The following is an 18,265-nucleotide window of genomic DNA, read 5'->3' as shown; positions in this document are numbered from 1 at the left end:
CCTAGTTATAAATATTATTTCCTATCATTTATTAAATTTTCATTATACAATCTGCACAATGGTTTAGTATATTACAAAAGCTGGGTCATTTGGAATGAACAGAGTTAAAACTTCTAATTTCATTAACCTTTATTAGTTTACAAGCCTTGAAGCATCAGAAACATTAATAATTCAAACTTTCAATACCTGGACAGGTAATCCTTACTGTTTCAGTTTTTGGCATTACTCTGGGTACAAAAATGGGAAAATCATGAACAAATGATCTTTAAATCTTCTTTAACCATGGGAGTTTGATGACATGTTGCTTGTCAAGAAAATCTTCTTCCTCCTCATCCGTGCTGCTCCCAGAAAGTGACAGCAAAGATCGCATTTGGGAATCTTTTCCCGAAAAGCTGGAGAGACATTAAAGGATCAATACACAATAAACAGAAGCAAGTTTCAGCTTTCATTTGTCTTCTGATCGATACTACATTCATATATTGAAGTTGTTGGGAGCTAGCAGGTAAGAGGCGTTTATACCAGACTGAGCCATAATTTTCAATATGCCCAGGATACTAAGGCCTCCTTTCAATGAGAAATTCTCATGATTTTCCCTCTCCTAAGAAATAAAGCCCCAATGGACCAATGGGGATAATGTGTAGCATCTTTTGGTGATGATTCAGGAAGATGTTTTAAGAACCATTCAAGGACTCTGTCTTACCATTAACCATATTCATCAAGTTGATCATGCCATAGAACCCCCAATGAACACACCACCAGAGAAATACCTTCTCTTGAATATAGTAAATCAATTAGAACAAGGGGTAAGATAGACAAGATATGCCAAGACTAAAATTATTTTCAATAGTTGTTATTTTATTGTGCTGCACGTTTCATTTTGGGGGGATGGAATTTGGGCGGCAGAGTCGACAGATTCCTTCCCGCAAGGGTATCTGACGTCGGAAACCATGATATTGTGAGAGGATCACAGAGGGATTTTTCTTCCTGAGGTTACTTAGATTTTCAGTCATAGAGCTATATAGCTATATAGAGAGACATATGGATATAGAGACATAGATATAGATATCCAAATATGAAATCCTTTGCCCTCTGATGAATATAACACATCATTTTTTTTCATGTGCCACACAGACTAAAACAGTTCATCAGCTTTGATCTGTGGACCTGTGCAGATAGACCCGTGATAAAAGTTACACTCATCCAAGAAGTGGAACAACTATAAGGAAAAAATAGTGACTTTTCATGACCTTAAAAAAATAAAATACTGTGATTTATACTGTTTGTACTCTTCATGTTTTTGTCCTTCTTTTAAGGAAATAATGGTGAATACACGTGCATTTAGTTGAGTTTTATTGACATTTCATGGAAGCCAGAAACTTCATATTGATCCATTGCTTAAAAGCTGTTTCGTGTTAAAAATGAAAAAGAGAAAACAATTCAAGGGCCAAAGCTAAATAATTTCCTTCCTACAGTGACCAGTAACAACATCCTGATTATTAATTTTTTTTTTTGGGTCCGGTCGTGGGGCCTGAACTCTGGGCCTGGGCGCTGTCCATCAGCTCTTCAGCTCAAGGCTAATGCTCTACCACTTGAGCCACAGTGCCACTTCCTGCTTTTTTCTTTATGTGGTGCTGAGGAATCGAACCCAGGGCCTCAGGCATGCAAGGCAAGGGCTCTACCACTGAGCCACCTTCCCAGCCCCCCTCCTGATTACTTTTGACTGTAGTATCAGACTTCAAAGAAATTTACAACTGAAGAGATTGTATTGCACACTTACATTACTTAGAATTTCTAAAAGGAACTACCTTCCTTCTCCAAAAACTGCAATAGGCCAATGACACAAGAGATTGTTTTCCAGGAAACATTTTTAGGAATAACATATTCTTTTACAAGTTGAGCCCCATCTCTGTCACGATCTTATGTGAGGAAAGATATGAAATGATGCAGATTAAAGTATTGTTAATCATCTAGACTGCTTCAGGAAAGAAATGTCTCAATATTCCAGCCTAGAAACTTTGTGTTCCTTGAGAATGATTCTATTACTGTAGAATACTGAAATTTAGTAGGTTAATTAATTCAAGGAGGTTATCTGGGTTTCCGAGTACACAGAACTTCGGTAGGAATATTAAAATCCACATGTCTTTTCACTTTTATGATACAGATTGTAAAGAAGAGAACTGTGTCTTCCCTTTATAAGTCTTTTCCTCAGTCATGAATTTGACTGAATTCAGCCAAGAGCCCAAACATTTTACAAAGACTGGTCACAGAAATGACACCCATGGGGGGGCCGTTTTTTCCTTTTGTAGAGAAGATTATTCATTGGGTTTGTTCAGACTTCACTAGGAGCTGTTCTAATGCACAACTTCCCTTGTTCTAACATGTAACTCACCTTAATTCCTCCATGGAGCAGGACTCTCTTGCAAAGGAGGTGTTAAGAAACTCGGGGGAACTCTGCCTTCTATTCAGCCAGTCATTGTTGGACGCTGGTAGCTCTTCTGAGGCTGGACTGCTAAATCTTTCTGAAGGATCTGAAACATTTTATTTCACATAGTGTTAACAGATGAGCTCAAGAAGTAAGCCTACCATGTACTGCTAGACGTATACCCACAACAAATGCAAGCAGTACAAAGGGCGGCAGCACAGATTGCAATTACCCCACCTCCGTTCCAACTGTTTGCAAGAGAACATGGCTATGAGATTTTTTGACCTGAGATTACAAGTGAGGACATGGACATTTAGGGGTTAGAATGCTTGTTCAGCATATTAGGTCTTGAGTTTTACACACACAGGCACACACACATGCACACATATATGTGTACCATGTCTCCTTAGTCACTATCAACTTCTAAACACACATTGTACTTGTCATATGGATCAGATGGCCTGAGACCTCTCAAAATCTAAAAGGAAATCAAGTGGTCCTCCTTTAGACTATGATGCCACTTCTCAAGTTGCTTACAGGTTAAAGACTTTTTTAAAAAAAAAATGCTTTTTCTTCTAAGAAATAAAAGGTTTAACTGCACAGCCTAAGGAAGATGCTAGTCTTAGCAAAGCTGTTTGCTCTTTAAGATTCCCTTGCTTTTAGCAAATAACCATTTGTATTTGAAGTGGGAATAAGCCTTAAATATCCCCTCCTTTTTAAAAAAAAATCAGGCTAGCTCATGATTTTTCCTACTTAGGGATGAACAATGCAAGTTAGTAAACAACATGTTTAAGCAACCATATCTTTATATTGAAAGGGCTTTAATAAGGACCTCATTTTGGCATTGCTGAAGTTGCAAAAGTAATGATGACGGTAAAGCTGTCATTGAATGCTATTCCTAAATTTCATGTTTATGGAGATACATCAGAAGGCTAAAACACCAAGCTACAAGTATTAGATATGACACTTTTCCTTAGTTAGTAGTAAAATGAAGATTTTAGCCAGGCAGAGATTTCCTACTGAGAGTAAATTATGTTTTTCCCAGGAAAAGACATCAATACACTTACTGAGGTAAGTTGTCCTTATAATTATATTAGCTGTGTGATGTTCCAATTATAATACATGGATAATTAAGTAGGTTTAGGTGGATGTTTCCCATCCCAATTTTCCTCAAGCAGTCCGGAAAGGTTGGCTGGATCGCAAAAGATTTTTAAGCTAAAAATGTAAAACCACCAAATCACTCTCCTCCTCACTTGTTAGGGGGTCAGAAACTGGAGGAACCAAAAGGAGATAGTAATGTGTAAGTCAGACAACCACAAAGCAGAACAGCTGGGAATAAACAACGTTGTTTTTGCTTTCCAAATACTATGAATTACTCTGTTCCAAAATCTAATGCTATAGTTGTAAGCTATTCTTTCCTTTCATGGTTTCTGCAAGGTGAAAAAATCTAGCTATCCAAGGTATATTTATAATATTTCAAAAAAGGACAGTCTCCAAGTACAGTAGACAATACAGTATGATTTTGAATGGACAAAATTATAGAACTAAAGCCTTAATAAAATGTTTAGATCTCAGGAATCCTACCAGAAAAGACAATTGCAATTTTATTTTATGAGATGTGTAAGTTACAACTGAATGAGCCTAGTTAAAGCTAAATCAGATCATGTAAATGGAATAAACCTACTTTACGAAATCACTAATTCTCAAATTTGTATTCCAAAATAAAAGTGTGAAGTCATTAAGAGCAAAGGTGACATCACTTGATTTTAGTCATGGAAACATCCAGACAGAATAAAACAGAACTATTTTGAAAAAAACCTTATTGCAAGTTAATGTCAAAACTAAAGAGTACAAAAAAAATTCTAAGAATCTGGTTCTTTCTAACACAGTACCAAAGAAGGCTGGATTGACATTTCTACAAGAAAATTTTACTTTACAATGAGGAAGTCGGCTGATGGTTGAGGAACGGAAAGAAGTTGAATCTTTCTTTATCCCTGGAGTAAGAATCTGTCTTTTTCTGATCAGTGAGGAATCTCATTAAGAACAATAATAAAGCCCCAAAAAGGGATTCTTATTTTTACTAAATATAGTTTCAAGGTGCATTTCTAATTCTAAAGCCATTCAAAACACATGTATAAAATGACTCCAAAGGGGAAATGCAGAAAGGTGAATTTTAAAAACAGGTCACAATGGTAAATTTGATCAGAATACATTGCAGCCATATTTAGAAAAACAGCAGAGAGAATTCTTTGTAATTCATCTATGCTGATAAAGATCCTTGTTTCTACTGTCAGGGTATATCCGCTGGACAAAACTGACAGGTTCTCAGTGTTTTGCTTTGGTTTTGTGCCTCTTTGTCTTCTTTTCTCCATCCCTTTACATTCATGGTGCCTGCGCTCTCTCTTACATAGACATACACTGATTTGAGAGTTTTAACTTTATTTGGTGATTCTGTCTTGTGATGCAGGGCCAGATCTGCCCGTGTTTGTGAAGTCACTACCTTGCTCAGAGCTTCCTATGCTGAGCCTAAAAGGAGAAATTTAGAATAGCAACTGCCTTACCTACATATTGCAATTAGGGACAACTGAAGAGTCAAATTCAGTAATGCATGCCTGTAATCCTAGCATCAGCCCTCAGGCAGCTAAAGCCAGAGACTACCCAATTCAAGACTACCCAGCCTAGGTTGTATAGTAAGACTGTGTAAAATTAATGAGTGATTATTGCTACTCATGTATGGGTGGCCTAATATTTTGTCAAGTTTGCATGCTGAAGGTCACAGCTTTGATCTATACTTAATTTTTAAAATACTTTTCTGTAAATTGAAGTCATCAAGAAGCTGAATGATTGCCATTATAGCCACCAAAGCTGCTGCCTTTGTACTGGATGGATACTTAATTTGATACCTATACACCTTTATTGGCCTTCACAGCTTCATTTATAATTTAATGATCAACTTGTGAACAGAGGCTCCAGTTCCCATCAGGGTCAGGTTAAGTTTAGTTTTGTTTTTTTCAATGTATCTTTTCTAGTTTAAGAAAAACATACTTTCTCTCCTTGATTAGTTAGTTCAATGAACCAGCTCTTGGCTTATGCAAAACATAAAGATTTCTATGAGGACTCGAGACCCACTAACACCCTTAAGCCATAAATAACTGTGAATTTCAAACAAATGAATCTCTCTGGGCTACTGAAGAAGTAAATATTTTAAACTGCCTTTTTTTACTAATACTTTTTCATAATGCATTTTTTGTAAATTTCCCCAGGTCTTCACAATATCTCCAAACTGATAAGGTACCTCAGTAAGTAGATTACACTGATACCTTCAGCTCATTAATAAGGGGAAGAGTGTGTGATTTACAAAGATATCTGTGGGAGGAAAAATATATAGAACCCCGAAGCAACACATGAGAACACAGTTTTTAGAGCCAACTAAAACTTAAGTCTCATAAGAATACCCTACCTTATTGTCTGTGGGAAATCACACTGAAAGCTTTCTTCTGTAGTTCATCAGTGTTTGAAGAATGACTATAGGGTAGGCACTACCAGTTATATGGGAAGATAGAGATAAATTTCCCAAATAGAATATTCATACATAATTTCATTCAACCATCAATGGTTTTAGGTAGATCCTTTATTATATTTAGCTTTGATCCATAGAAATCGAGCCACACAGAGACAGAGAGATAAAAGAGAGATTAGTTGGAGTGAGAGAGGTTTTACCTGGGCACCAATACCTCATGCTTGTAATCCTAGCTACTCAGAAGGTCGAGATCAGATTGTCATAGTTTGAAGATAGTCTAAACAGAAAAGTCCCTGAGATCTATTTCCAGAAAGCTGGAAGTAAAGCTGTGGCTCAAGGAATAGAGCACGCTAAGCATGAACACACACAAAAAAAAGTAGCTTGGTGTGACACAGGACCTGAGTTCAAGCCCCAGGACCATCCCTTTCCCCCACACACATACACTGAAGAAGTAAGAAAACAATCTGTCCACTAACATGGAGTTAATGAGGGATATCTACTTTCCAAACCAGATTTCTTAAGAGCTGGCCCTGGCTTTCAACAACCTTGATTTGCTGTCTCTGGTCTAATCAGAGAACTTTCATTTGTAGCCTGCAAACTCTATTCTCTCTCCTCTCTCTCTCCGCTCTCTCTGTCTCCCCTCTCTCACACACACACAAACCACAAATACACACACACACACATACACACACACACACAAACACACACACACATCTGTTCACCACAGCCAGTTCAGCACTAGCCTCTGATAGCTATAGCAACCTGAATGAAAGGAGAAATGGTTTATTTTCTGCCTTTTATTCTCTGTGCTCTTTGGAGTACTTGTTTCTCATGGAGCTTAGGAAGAGAAAGGAGGCCATCAGCCCGGATGAGCAGAAAACAGAGCAGAACGGTTGCTCATCACACAGACATCGTTCATGGGAGGCAGGCACGCGTACTTTTTGTTCAAGGGTGGCTTCCTGAAGCCAGACCTCACAAAGAGTTTTGCAGACGGCATCATGAGATGTGAAAGGGATGGAATGTTCTGCCCCCCATGGGATCTTTCTTGTGTAGAATCATTGTGGTTTTAATTCACTTGAGCAACTGCTACCTCAGTGATTCCTGGGTCCACCCGGATGACTGACCGCACTTCCCTTCCTCAGAACTTGCACTCATCCAAACTCCATCTTCCCTGTGGAAGTGAACCAACCCTGGGTTAACGTGTGTGAGCCTCTGTAGAGGAACCTCAAGAGAGGTCTCCAGTGCAGAAGTTATGCAAAGGCCTCCACTTGGGGGGCGGGGGGAAGTGTTGTATTCTAGGGAAAACACTGGCACTGCTGTTCCAGAACGAAGCTCTTGAGAAGGAAAAATAATAGAGAAAAATGGAAAAGCTAAAATGAACTAAAGAGAAAATAAAAAAACACTATTATTGCTTTACTTCTATCTTTTCTTTGTAAATAAAGGGATTTATCAGTTTGTCAAAATAAAAGGCTTGTATTTTCCAATTAAGATCTGTAGAGTTAGTTCAGACCTTGACTGTGCTTCATTTCAGAAGCAATTGTAAGAATTATTTTAAGAATTCTTTTCAGGTTGATTAATTCCAATGTTTAGTAATTAAGAGGAATAAATAAGTTGGGCACTGGAGGCTCAACACCTGTAATCCTAGCTGTTCAAGAGGTTTGAAATCTGAGGATCACAGGTCAAAGCCAGTCCCAGCAGGAAAGTCAGTGAGACTTTTACCTCCAATTAACCACCAGAAAACCAGAAGTGGCACTGTGGCTCAAAGTGGTAGAGAGCTAACATTGGGCAAAAGCGCTCAGGGACAGCACCCAGACCCCCAAGTTCAAAAAGGGAAAAAAAAGGAATAAACACATGAGCCACAAACCTTCACCTTAAAAAAAAAAAAAACTAATGAGTCCTCATTTATTTATATAAACAAACAGCATAAGAATCAAAGAGAACCCTTAGATATGTATTTTAATGTTTTTTTCTTTCATGCATGTGTTTCTAACGCATTTATAAGATTATCTCTTTGTTGCTTTGTATGTCCCTCCCCCACAGTATAACCCCTGCTTTCACTATATTTGATGTCAGTATAACTTGTGGAGGAGATGGGGAAAAACCAGTTGTTTAAGGATACAGGTGGACCTGTTGCAACAATGAGAAGTACAAGTTGTCATGTCCAAAACGAGCTTTACAACGTTGGTGGGGGGGGGTTGGGGGGGGGAAGGAGAAGGATTGGGATTGGGAGGGAGGGGGGAGGCTGGGAAGGGAGGTGAAGGGTAAACAAAGGAGGAGGCTGCAATGCTTGGTAAGAAATGTACGCATTATCCTGCCCATGTAATTGTAACCCCTCTGTACAGTATGTTCACAAATAAAATTAAATTAAATTAAAAAAAAAAAAGAATCAAAGAGAGACAGAGTTCCCAAAATAAATTTTGACACAGGACAACCAGAATTAGAGACAAGATTTACTATGGTGTGGCTGGGTGGCATTTTCTCTTATCTCATCCACCCACCCAATAGCCTGGCCTCAACCTAGCAACAGGAAAAGGAAAGAAAAAAGGGAACCAAAAGTCTCGTCTCTACTACGGTAGCCCGGAGACACATGAGTGAAGGAACGTAAGGAACGTGCATCTACAATCGGTTTAAAGCCTCTAAAACACTCCAAGATCTCGGCAGCACACACACACATAAAAAAAAAAAAACATAAAAAACAAAAAAATCTAGAGACTTGTAGATGTCCCCAGAGAGGCACAGCATGCTTGAAGCCTGATCCAAAGGAAAGGTTTAATGAGATTCAAGAAACGAAAGCAAGCTGAGATGTTCTACCCTTGGAGCCTAATCTCAGTCTTGTCCTCTTCTCAGTATCTTTAAGCTGGCTGGCTCCCTAAAAGAATATGAAATCTGGGGCTGGGAAGGTGGCTCAGTGGTAGAGCGCTTGCCTTGCATGCTCGAGGCCCTGGGTTCGATTCCTCAGCACCACATAAGCAAAAAGAAAAAAGCCGGAAGTGGCGCTGTGGCTCAAGTGGTAGAGCGCTAGCCTTGAGCTGAAGAGCTGAGGGACAGCGCCCAGGCCCAGAGTTCAGGCCCCACGAGTGGACCCAAAAAAAAAAAAAAAAGAAAAGAAATCTAACCCCATGCAGAAACTCATAGAAAACACTGGCCAATCTCACTACAGGGCCAAGGAGTTCAGCAGTAACTTAATATCATTCTTATCATAGAAGATAGAAACACAGCACTCCACAATAAGCATATGCCAGAAAGACACCAAGAAATGACACAGAAGCTGACTTTGCCCTCCCAGACGAATCCAAGGGTCCAATGGAAAAAAGTACATCAAAATCACACATTAGAACCCACACATCCTTTGGCTATAAAAGAAGTAACAAAGACAAACTAAAAATAGAGTAAAATTGATCTCAAAGATCACACAACATTTCAAGCACCAAAGATGAAGTTATATAATGGTCTTCCATTTCTTGATTGGATCTTTATGCCAGAGAACAGAAAGCTGTAGCAAACATTATTAACATATTTTAAAAATTAAATAAGTCCTATGGAATGGAGAATAACATTGTAGCCGTGTTAACTTTTTATTTTGATCATTGTCCTTTAAAATTATTATTATTTTAAATAAGTTTTTTTATTGTGAGTATACTGTACAGAGGAGGGGTTACAGTTACATGAGCAAGGTAATGAGTACATTTCTTATCAAGCGTTGTTGTGTCCTCCTTTGTTTTTCCCCCACCATCCCTTCCCTCCCATCTCCACAACTACACACACACACCCCAAATTGCCTAAATTGTAAAGTTCATTTTTCGACATAAGGTCTTGTACCTCTCATTGTTGCAATGGGTCCACCTGTATCCCTGTTTAAACAATTTGCTTTTTCCCATTCCCTCCCCAAATTATACGAACACCAAATACAGTGAAAACAGGGGTTATACTGTTGGGGAGGGACATACAAAGCCACAAAAAAAAAAATCATGTGGTACCTTATAAATACATAAGAAGCAATAGGAAAAAAGAAAAGAAAACACTTGTGTCCTTATCTTGGGGTTCATTTCACTTAACATCATATTATCTGACCTTTTCTGCTTATCTCAGATGTATACCAGTTATTGCAAATAAGGGAAACCATGGGACCTATGTTTTCTTTGGGCCTGGCTTACTTCACTTAGAAAGTATGCACAGAAACATTTTTGGTGATATCTATGAAAGAGCTCTGTGTGTGTGTGTGTGTGTGTGTGTGTGTGTGTGTGTGTATGCATGAAAGAGAGGGGAGAGAGAGACCCAGAGACAGACAGAGACCAAGAGGGTTGAAATGGGCAAATTTTATACGCAGAGTTTTTTGTATTATTTTTGCATTTCTTTCAGATTTTCCATAGGATTGCAATTACAACACAATAAAAAGCTACCAAAAGAGTCATTAAAAAAAATAAAGGAATCCCTTTAAGACACTACTTTTCATTTTAACATTTTCCAAAATGAAAGACACTTTTTACCTTACTCTGTACATCACCTTTGTAATAATAATTTTTAAAAGTAAATTAAAAAGGCTGGGAATGTGGCTTGGTGGTAGAGTGCTTGCCTAGCATGCATGAAGCCCTGGGTTCAATTCCTCAGTACCACATGCACAGAAATGGCCAGAAGAGGTGCTGTGGCTCAAGTGGTAGAGTATTAGCCTTGAGCAAAAAGAAGCTCAGGGACAGTGCTAAGGCACTGAGTTCAAGCCCTGAGACTGGCAAAAAAAAAAATAAAAATAAATTTTTTAAAAAAAGGAAAATGAGCCGGGCGCTGGTGGCTCACGCCTATAATCTTAGCTACTCAGGAGGCTGAGCTCTGAGGATCGCGGTTCAAAGCCAGCCCGGGCAGGAAAGACCGTGAGACTCCTATCTCCAATAAAACCACCAGAAAACTGGAAGTGGCGCTGTAGCTCAAGTGGTAGAGCGCTCAGCTTGAGCTGAAGAGCTGAGGGACAGCGCCCAGGCCCAGAGTTCAAGCCCCACGACCGACAAAAAAAAAAAAAAAAGGAAAATGATGAAGAATAGAGAGAGAAGCAGATAAATACTAAAATAGAAGAAAAGCTGGAGATAAGCACAGTAAATGCAAAGGAAAAAACTTTAAAATTAAACTAGTTAGGAAATGGAAAGACTTGGGGAAAATTATGTTAAGTGAAGTTAGCCAGGTGCAAAGAACATTGGTCCCATGGTTTCCCTTATTTACAATAACTAATATATATCTGAGACAAGCAGTAAAGGTCAGATAAGATAATGTTAACCGAAATGAACCCCAAGATAAGGACACAAGTGTTTTTTTTCTTGCTTGCTATTGTTTCTAATGAATTTATAAGGTATCATGCGATTTTTTTGTTGCTTTGTATGTCCCTCCCCCATGGTATAACCCCTTTTTTCACTGTATTTGACTTTGGTATAATTTGGGGAGTGGAAGGGAAAAAACAAATTGTTTAAATAGGGATACAGGTTGACCCATTGCACCAAGGAGATGTACAAGACGCTATGTTGAAAAAAGAACTTTACAATTTAGGCAGGGGTGGGGGAAGTGTAGTTGAGGAGGTGGGAGGGAAGGGATGGTAGGAGAAAAACAAAGGAGGAGGCAGCAATGCCTGATAAGAAATGTACTCATTATCTTGCTCATATGATTGTAACCCTTCTGTATAGTATTTTCACAATGAAAAAACTTATTTAAAAAAAAAGAAACAAAAACCAAAACAACAAAAACAAACTACTGGAGAAAAAGTGAGTGACATATAAAGATTACTTTTTTCCTCTCTGCCCGAAAGGGACCTTCCATCATTGTCACGTGTTATGTGAGCTGAATGGGTCTGTCTATGGCATGGCTGTGAGTCACATATTTAATACATTTCTCCAAGGTGTTACCAGGTGATATCCAAGGAAGCAAACACAAAGGTGGATGTTTTTCAATAAAAGAGAGAAAATATTTTTTAATGCTTGTTTGTTCTGTGATAGCAGCACGTAAAGAATGAGGCTAGGGGCAGCGCTAACATTATCTAGCATGAAAAATATAGCATTACCTGCAAGATTTCTCAGCACGTTTAACTCTTCTTGTAGGGAGTCTAAGGCTTGCAGATCTGCAGCGTTATCTAAGGAAGGCTCATTGTGCTCTGTCCTATCAACATACTCAATTTCGGAGATTGCAGAAGCTGCTCTAGATGGTGGCCCGGCAGCAATTGTGCTGGATCGAGGACGAGGGGATAAAAGGCAGGAACTTTTCTTAACAGAGTTGGAAAGTGGCAAATTTGCTGTTGAAGGTCGATGTGATTTCTGAACTAGAACAAAAATACAAAAATATACATATAATAGTTATCTGGGTGCTGATGAAATGAAATCCTAGCTACTCAGGAGACTGAGATGAAGAAGATCAAGGTTCAGAGCCAGTCTGAGGAAAAAGTCTGGGAGACTCTAGTGCCCAGCTGGCCGGCCAAAGGTTGAGCTGAGGTCATGGGTCAAATGATGAAATATTATCTATGAGCAAGCAAGCTGAATAAGATCAAGGCCCGGATTTCACACCCTCGTACCAGCATACACACACACACACACACACACACACACACACACATTAAATCAACTGTTTTTAAGTTTCCGAGTGAAAATTCAACAATGCAAAAGACTAGCCCCTTGAATATAAGGAAATAAAACACATGCAATTTAGAAGAAAACCAAGCCTTGGTTTTCTGGCTGACCAAAGTATGTTAATCTCAAATTCTTTTCCAAGAGTCACACAAAGAAAACACTTCGGAGTGGTTTTGCTATGATCAGAAGACAGACCGATTGCCCTTAATTAAAGAATAGTATTAGCTAAAGCAAAACAAGTCAACATCACACTGCGCAACACACAGTCTTCACATCTATCCAAGCCATGATTTTAAGTTGCAGAGCTCTACCATCATGTGCTGTGAGAGCCTGGGAAATGCTAAGGACAAACACAGCACCGCTACTAGTGAGCCACCTGTTCTAGAGGCTGTGGAGTTTGGTCTTATTTTTAATAAAAGATGGGGACAAAATAGGCCATTGGAATGGGAAGGGATAGGAAAGGATAACAAAGGAGGAGGCTATAATGCTTGATAAGAAATGTACTCATTATCTTGCCCATGTAATTGTAACCCCTCTGTACAGTATTTTCACAATAAAAAAAATAGACCATTGGAAAAAGTATATGTCAGTTCGTTAGCAAAACCCAAGCTCCAAAGCCATTGAAGTCAAAGTTCTAGCTTCCTAGAACATCAGGTAATTTTCTGCTACCCCATGTGGTACTTTCCTGTACTTTTAAAGGTGCAGAAACACTGTACTGACAGGGTTCATCTGGTTCTGAGAAACCTCAGGGGTATTTGTGCTCAGAGACTATTCTGAAGAAAAATGACTGACAATACTCTATCCCTATATTCACATAAGTCATATCATGTGTATACACATGTATATACATTTATATAGAGATATTTAACACATGTATGTATTTATATATCCACATGTGTGTATAAGCATATATGCATAGACACAGATGTCTCTATCTGTGTGTATATAACGTATGTCCATGTGAGTATTGTGTATCATATGTACACATATGGTTAAGGGAATTTTTGGTAGAGATTTGGGATTTAACTAAGGGCCTTATACATGCTGGGTAAGTGTTCAACCACTTGAGCCAAACCCTCAATCTTTTTAGTAGTTGGGGTTTTTTTTAGATACATTCTTATACTTTCATCCCAGTTAGTCTCAGACCATGACTCACCAGCTTTCCCCCCACTCAACTAGCTGTGATCACTGGAGACTTCTACCACTTCTAGCTTCTGTGACGGACACTTCTTAGCTCTTTACCAAACCAGGCTTGTGCTGTGGTGTTCCTATCTCTGCCTCTTTCCAAAGCATCCTTTTCATGCACAGAATCTGGAAGAGGCTTCCCATTTTATTCACAGCATGCAAAGAATAAATAGTTCCTTCCCAGCTACCAAGGAGAGTAAGCTTACCACTCCTAGCTGGGAAGCCCCAGTAGAAATGCCACAGGAACATCTCCAGCTTGGGGTTACAACACAAATTCTCTACAGAATGCAAAGGGCCTGGTCTATGAAGAAACGACATTCCTTATGGTAGGTCTCAACCAAGGCAAAAGTTAATTCAATTCAGAACGCTTATTAAAATAGGAACAAACGGAAGATATTATTAGCAAGGACTGGACTTCTGCCAACGCAGGGAAAACAGGAAGTGAGGAAAATTTAAAATAACATAGATGCCCTTCAGAAAACTCAGGAGAGTACAACAGTAGCTGAACTCTTACAGCAGCATCTGGATAGCACAGCTACTGAGGCTAATTGAGCCCAATTGAGGAAAAAAATATACACACAGGGGATGGGTCAGACTAAGGCTTAGCATGCAGCAGGAGACTGAACATCTTTCTTACTAGACATGCACTCCAGGGTGGTCTACAGAAACCAAAAACAGATAACGAAATAGAAGCAGCCCCAATTCGGTCCTTGATTTTATTTATTCTCTTGTTGAGGTAAGTAAGTCATTCTCTGCTGTCTTTAAATTCGTAAGCTTATTAATATTATTGCCAAGGTACAGATTGGACCCAACATTAAGATGGCACTAATGAAAAATGCCTCTGTTGAAGTGACCACACCATGATAATAATAATGATGATGATGATGATGATGATAAATAGCCCCATTTGTACATTACAACCATAAAATATTACCTTTGGAATAACTTGTGCTATCACTGGCAATGTAATCTTAAGAAATGATTAATAAGAATCCATTACACCATAAATATAACAAAATAAATTTTCCTTGGATTTAGCTAAAGGATAGATGCTCAGTATGTAGTTAATGAAACTCCAATGAACACTAGATAGATAAATCCCAATAATATTAGTGGGCACAAAAATGCTGGTAAGAATATGAAAAAATATATCACTCTCTGGATCGTATTCAATGCCACCACAGTGCACTTGCTAGTTTAAATGTAACAGGAGCATTTAATGAAACAAAATTGTTTCAACATCACTTTAGTAACATAATAATATCATTGTGAACCAAGAACCCAATATTTAAAAAATAATGTTTTCAAGCATTTGTGTGTATTGATATACTTGTTCCATCTTGAAGAGTGAGGACTAGTCATCTCAGCAGAACAGCAAGTGAACTGTTAAGAGTTCTGGAGTTACATAAGGAAGTGAACATTGACAGTTACACTGGAAGTGAACTGGGCCGGTCAGACCAAAGGTCTGGCTTCAAGTCTTCACGTTTTACCAGCACTTTCTTCCTGAACTCACAGATCTGAGTTCCCACATTCAGAAACCCTGGCTGAGATGCTGCAGTGTGCCAGGTCCTGAACAGGGCAGGTTGGCACTCACTCCGTTTCTAACCAAGTTGGGAGACAGCAGAAATATCTAAGACAATGCCAGATGACCACGACTGATTCTCTGAGGAAGATGAAAATGACAAGAGAGACTCCAGACAGGATAGAAGGGTCTCAAACATCTCTCTAGAGAGCCAGCAGCTGGACTGTCACTCAGGAGTGGGAAAGAATCAATTGCAGAAAGAATCGATTAAGAACTGATTGTATAAGGAGGGAGTGGGAGGTTGTGGGGCATCCTTCTGATGAGGACAGAGCCTGGCCTGATGGAACAGACAGAAACCAGTGTGACTTCAGTGGGGAAGAAGCCATTGGTATGGCTGTGGATGTATGGGAAGGAAGGTAATTTGCTACTACCTTCTGTAGGAAGCATCCTTGTAGACAGCAGAATAACATGATTCTATTTATGGTCACAACCTACAGAAAGTATGATTCACTCTGCAGAAATGATATGCTATGGATAAATATATAAATAGAAATAAATAGAAATATTTTCAAACTATAAATATCAACAATTTACTCACTAGCTGTAAATAGTAGCTCTTGATGAAAATAAACCACAGCAAGGTGGTTTGGGAAAAGTGCTCAAGGGAACTTGGAAGGCAGGTGAGAGATGGTAGTAATTGGCTGGGGTTTACAAGCACAATGGAGGTGAAGTGGGTAGACTTGGGCTGGATTGAGAAACAGAAATCATCAGCTTTTACTAATGAAAAGGTGTGGCAGCTGCTTGGGCAAGTAGGAGCCAAGGTGATTCCAAAGTCAGACTAAGTATGTTTCTAGGATGGAGTCAGGAAGGTGGGCGGGGAGGGGTAGCTACTAGCCTGGAGTAAAGAAAAAAAAAATCAATGGACTAGATGCTGAATACCACTTTAGTAGCTACCATATTTTTACACTTAGAAAATTTGAGATCCTACAGGAGGTGGCATCCCTTTATTCGCTGGCACAAGCTCACAATATGAACTTTGATCTAACAGAGAGTTGTTGGATAAAAGAATCTGTTCCCAGTCTAAAGAAATCTACTTGTTTAACAGTGATCTCCAGAATGTGGCATCTGCAGGACTGGATTTTTCCAGGTGATTTGCTATCATTGACCTGGGAAAACCTCTTACACTGGCTTCTAAGTTCTTGAGTCAGGACACAGGGCTGAGTCACATCAAATATCGTCTCTGTCTGGCAGTGCCTAGCTGAAAGTTAAGTGGACCTAATGTTTCTAATAGCAATTACTGACTGTGACTGATCTGTTCAAATTGATACTTTAAAAGCATTTGTTAAGATGTACGTTTGCAACACATTTCTCAGAGCCAGGAGCTGGTGGCGGGCAGGTGTCTGTGGTTCACTCCTATAATCCTAGCTACTCAAGAGGCAGAGACCAGGGGATTGCATTTATAAGCCCATTTGGACAGGAAAGTCAGTGAGACCCTTAACCTCCAACTAACCACCAAAAGGATACAAGCTGTGCCTCAAGTGGTAGAGAGCTAGCCTTGAGCAACAAAGATCAGAGATGGTGTCCAGGCCGTGAATTCAAGCCCCATTGCAGTACTAGAGGACACATGCATGCATGCACACACCACACACACATCTCAGAGTATGCACATGCATTTAATCTGAATGATTTGTAGCCACTTGAAGCAGTTCATTTGGACTGTCTCAAAAGATGCCAGGATGTTTCAGACTGCTTTAGAATTAATGTGATAATAGGTGCCAAATTATAAAGCCAAAAAATATTTGTCATAAATAGGTGGTTTTTCTACTGCAAAAAAAAAATGTGTCTGATGAATTCACAACATAGGGGCATACAGAAATGATCAAGGGTAAGCAAAGAGATGTATTCTTGTATGTGAGGTAAGACAGACATAAATCATATAGCTAGATCGATAGATACATGCATACATATACTTATGGATATATTTTATATATAAATGTGCCTGCAAATCATATGAAATTAAGTTTCTGGCTTGGAGAAGTTTTAAACCAAGGCAAATCCCTGCCTTCTTAATTATCCTTCCTTTTCTGTGAGCTTTCTAGGACCAAGAAAATGTGAGCAAGGCATCTGTCCCCAGGGCTAAGCATACTCATCGCACACCCATCATGTTTGTGTTGACTTGCCTTAGTTCACCAGTGCAGGATGTCTGGCATAACCCAATGCTGCTCCAGTATGAAAAGAAATGGAGTGTGTTCTGTGAGTATTGCTCAAAATGGACTATATCTGGAACTGTTTTACAAATATCATTCCTTAATTCATTATTAGAGAAAAAAAAGACTAAATCTTTAGGAGTTCATTTTTGAGAGGAATAATGTATATACTCGCTTTTAGGGTGGTTTTTTTCCCTTTTTTGTATTTACAATTGATTGGTTGGCTGACTGGTTAGATGGTTGGTTTTAGAAGAAAAGCTCAAGAAAAGCTATGTTTATTGCATCATAAGATGGAATATTACTGCAAAAACTAATATTCAGTTTCCTGGTGAACTGCTAAGAAACAAATGACTAAATCATAATCCATTCTGGTATATCCTCTTGTTGTGGGGTAGACCAGGCACAGGAGTTTAAAAAATAAATATAGAAGGAAACAAATTGGTAATACAGAAGCGCTCTAGTTGAACCAAACATACAATCGGAGAAGCTACTGGTATTTAACAGTTGCCTAAATAACCCAGTTAATGCCCAAGGATAGTCTGTGTCAACCGGTTAAACAATGCACAGCAAACTTCTATAAACAGAGCCAACGTGGCATTGCTGTGTTGCTTCAGGTCTTACCCCTCTTTTGTGACTTCATATTTGGTGATGGATTCTGCACAACACCTGAGGTAACCACACTGTCCACATGCGAACTTATACTCCTGTCTGGAACCCATTCTTTGCCTCCTAGAATGGCAAAATGATAAGAGGATGTCATTGTGAATCCTATCCCTCCGCTTGGACCACAAGACCTAATAGTGCGGCACATCA

General features: G+C 39.0%; 1 protein-coding gene across 1 annotated transcript in view; it reads right to left on the bottom strand.

The window, feature by feature from the left end:
• Positions 1–265: 265 nt before the first annotated feature.
• The window catches only part of Zbbx (zinc finger B-box domain containing), an 80,402-nt gene continuing 62,402 nt past the window's right edge, over positions 266–18,265 (bottom strand). Inside the window, exons 18-21 of the mRNA XM_042678862.1 lie at positions 18,074–18,181; positions 11,980–12,234; positions 2,390–2,528; positions 266–392 (exon numbers count right to left, since the gene is read on the bottom strand). Coding sequence (XP_042534796.1) covers positions 266–392; positions 2,390–2,528; positions 11,980–12,234; positions 18,074–18,181 — 629 coding nt within the window. The remainder of the gene's footprint in view (positions 393–2,389; positions 2,529–11,979; positions 12,235–18,073; positions 18,182–18,265) is intronic.

The sequence above is a fragment of the Dipodomys spectabilis genome, unplaced genomic scaffold (assembly GCF_019054845.1).
Source record: "Dipodomys spectabilis isolate Male_0828 unplaced genomic scaffold, ASM1905484v1 ptg000050l, whole genome shotgun sequence".
Taxonomy (NCBI): Eukaryota; Metazoa; Chordata; class Mammalia; order Rodentia; family Heteromyidae; genus Dipodomys; species Dipodomys spectabilis.
This window is presented reverse-complemented; position numbering and strand designations above follow the sequence as displayed.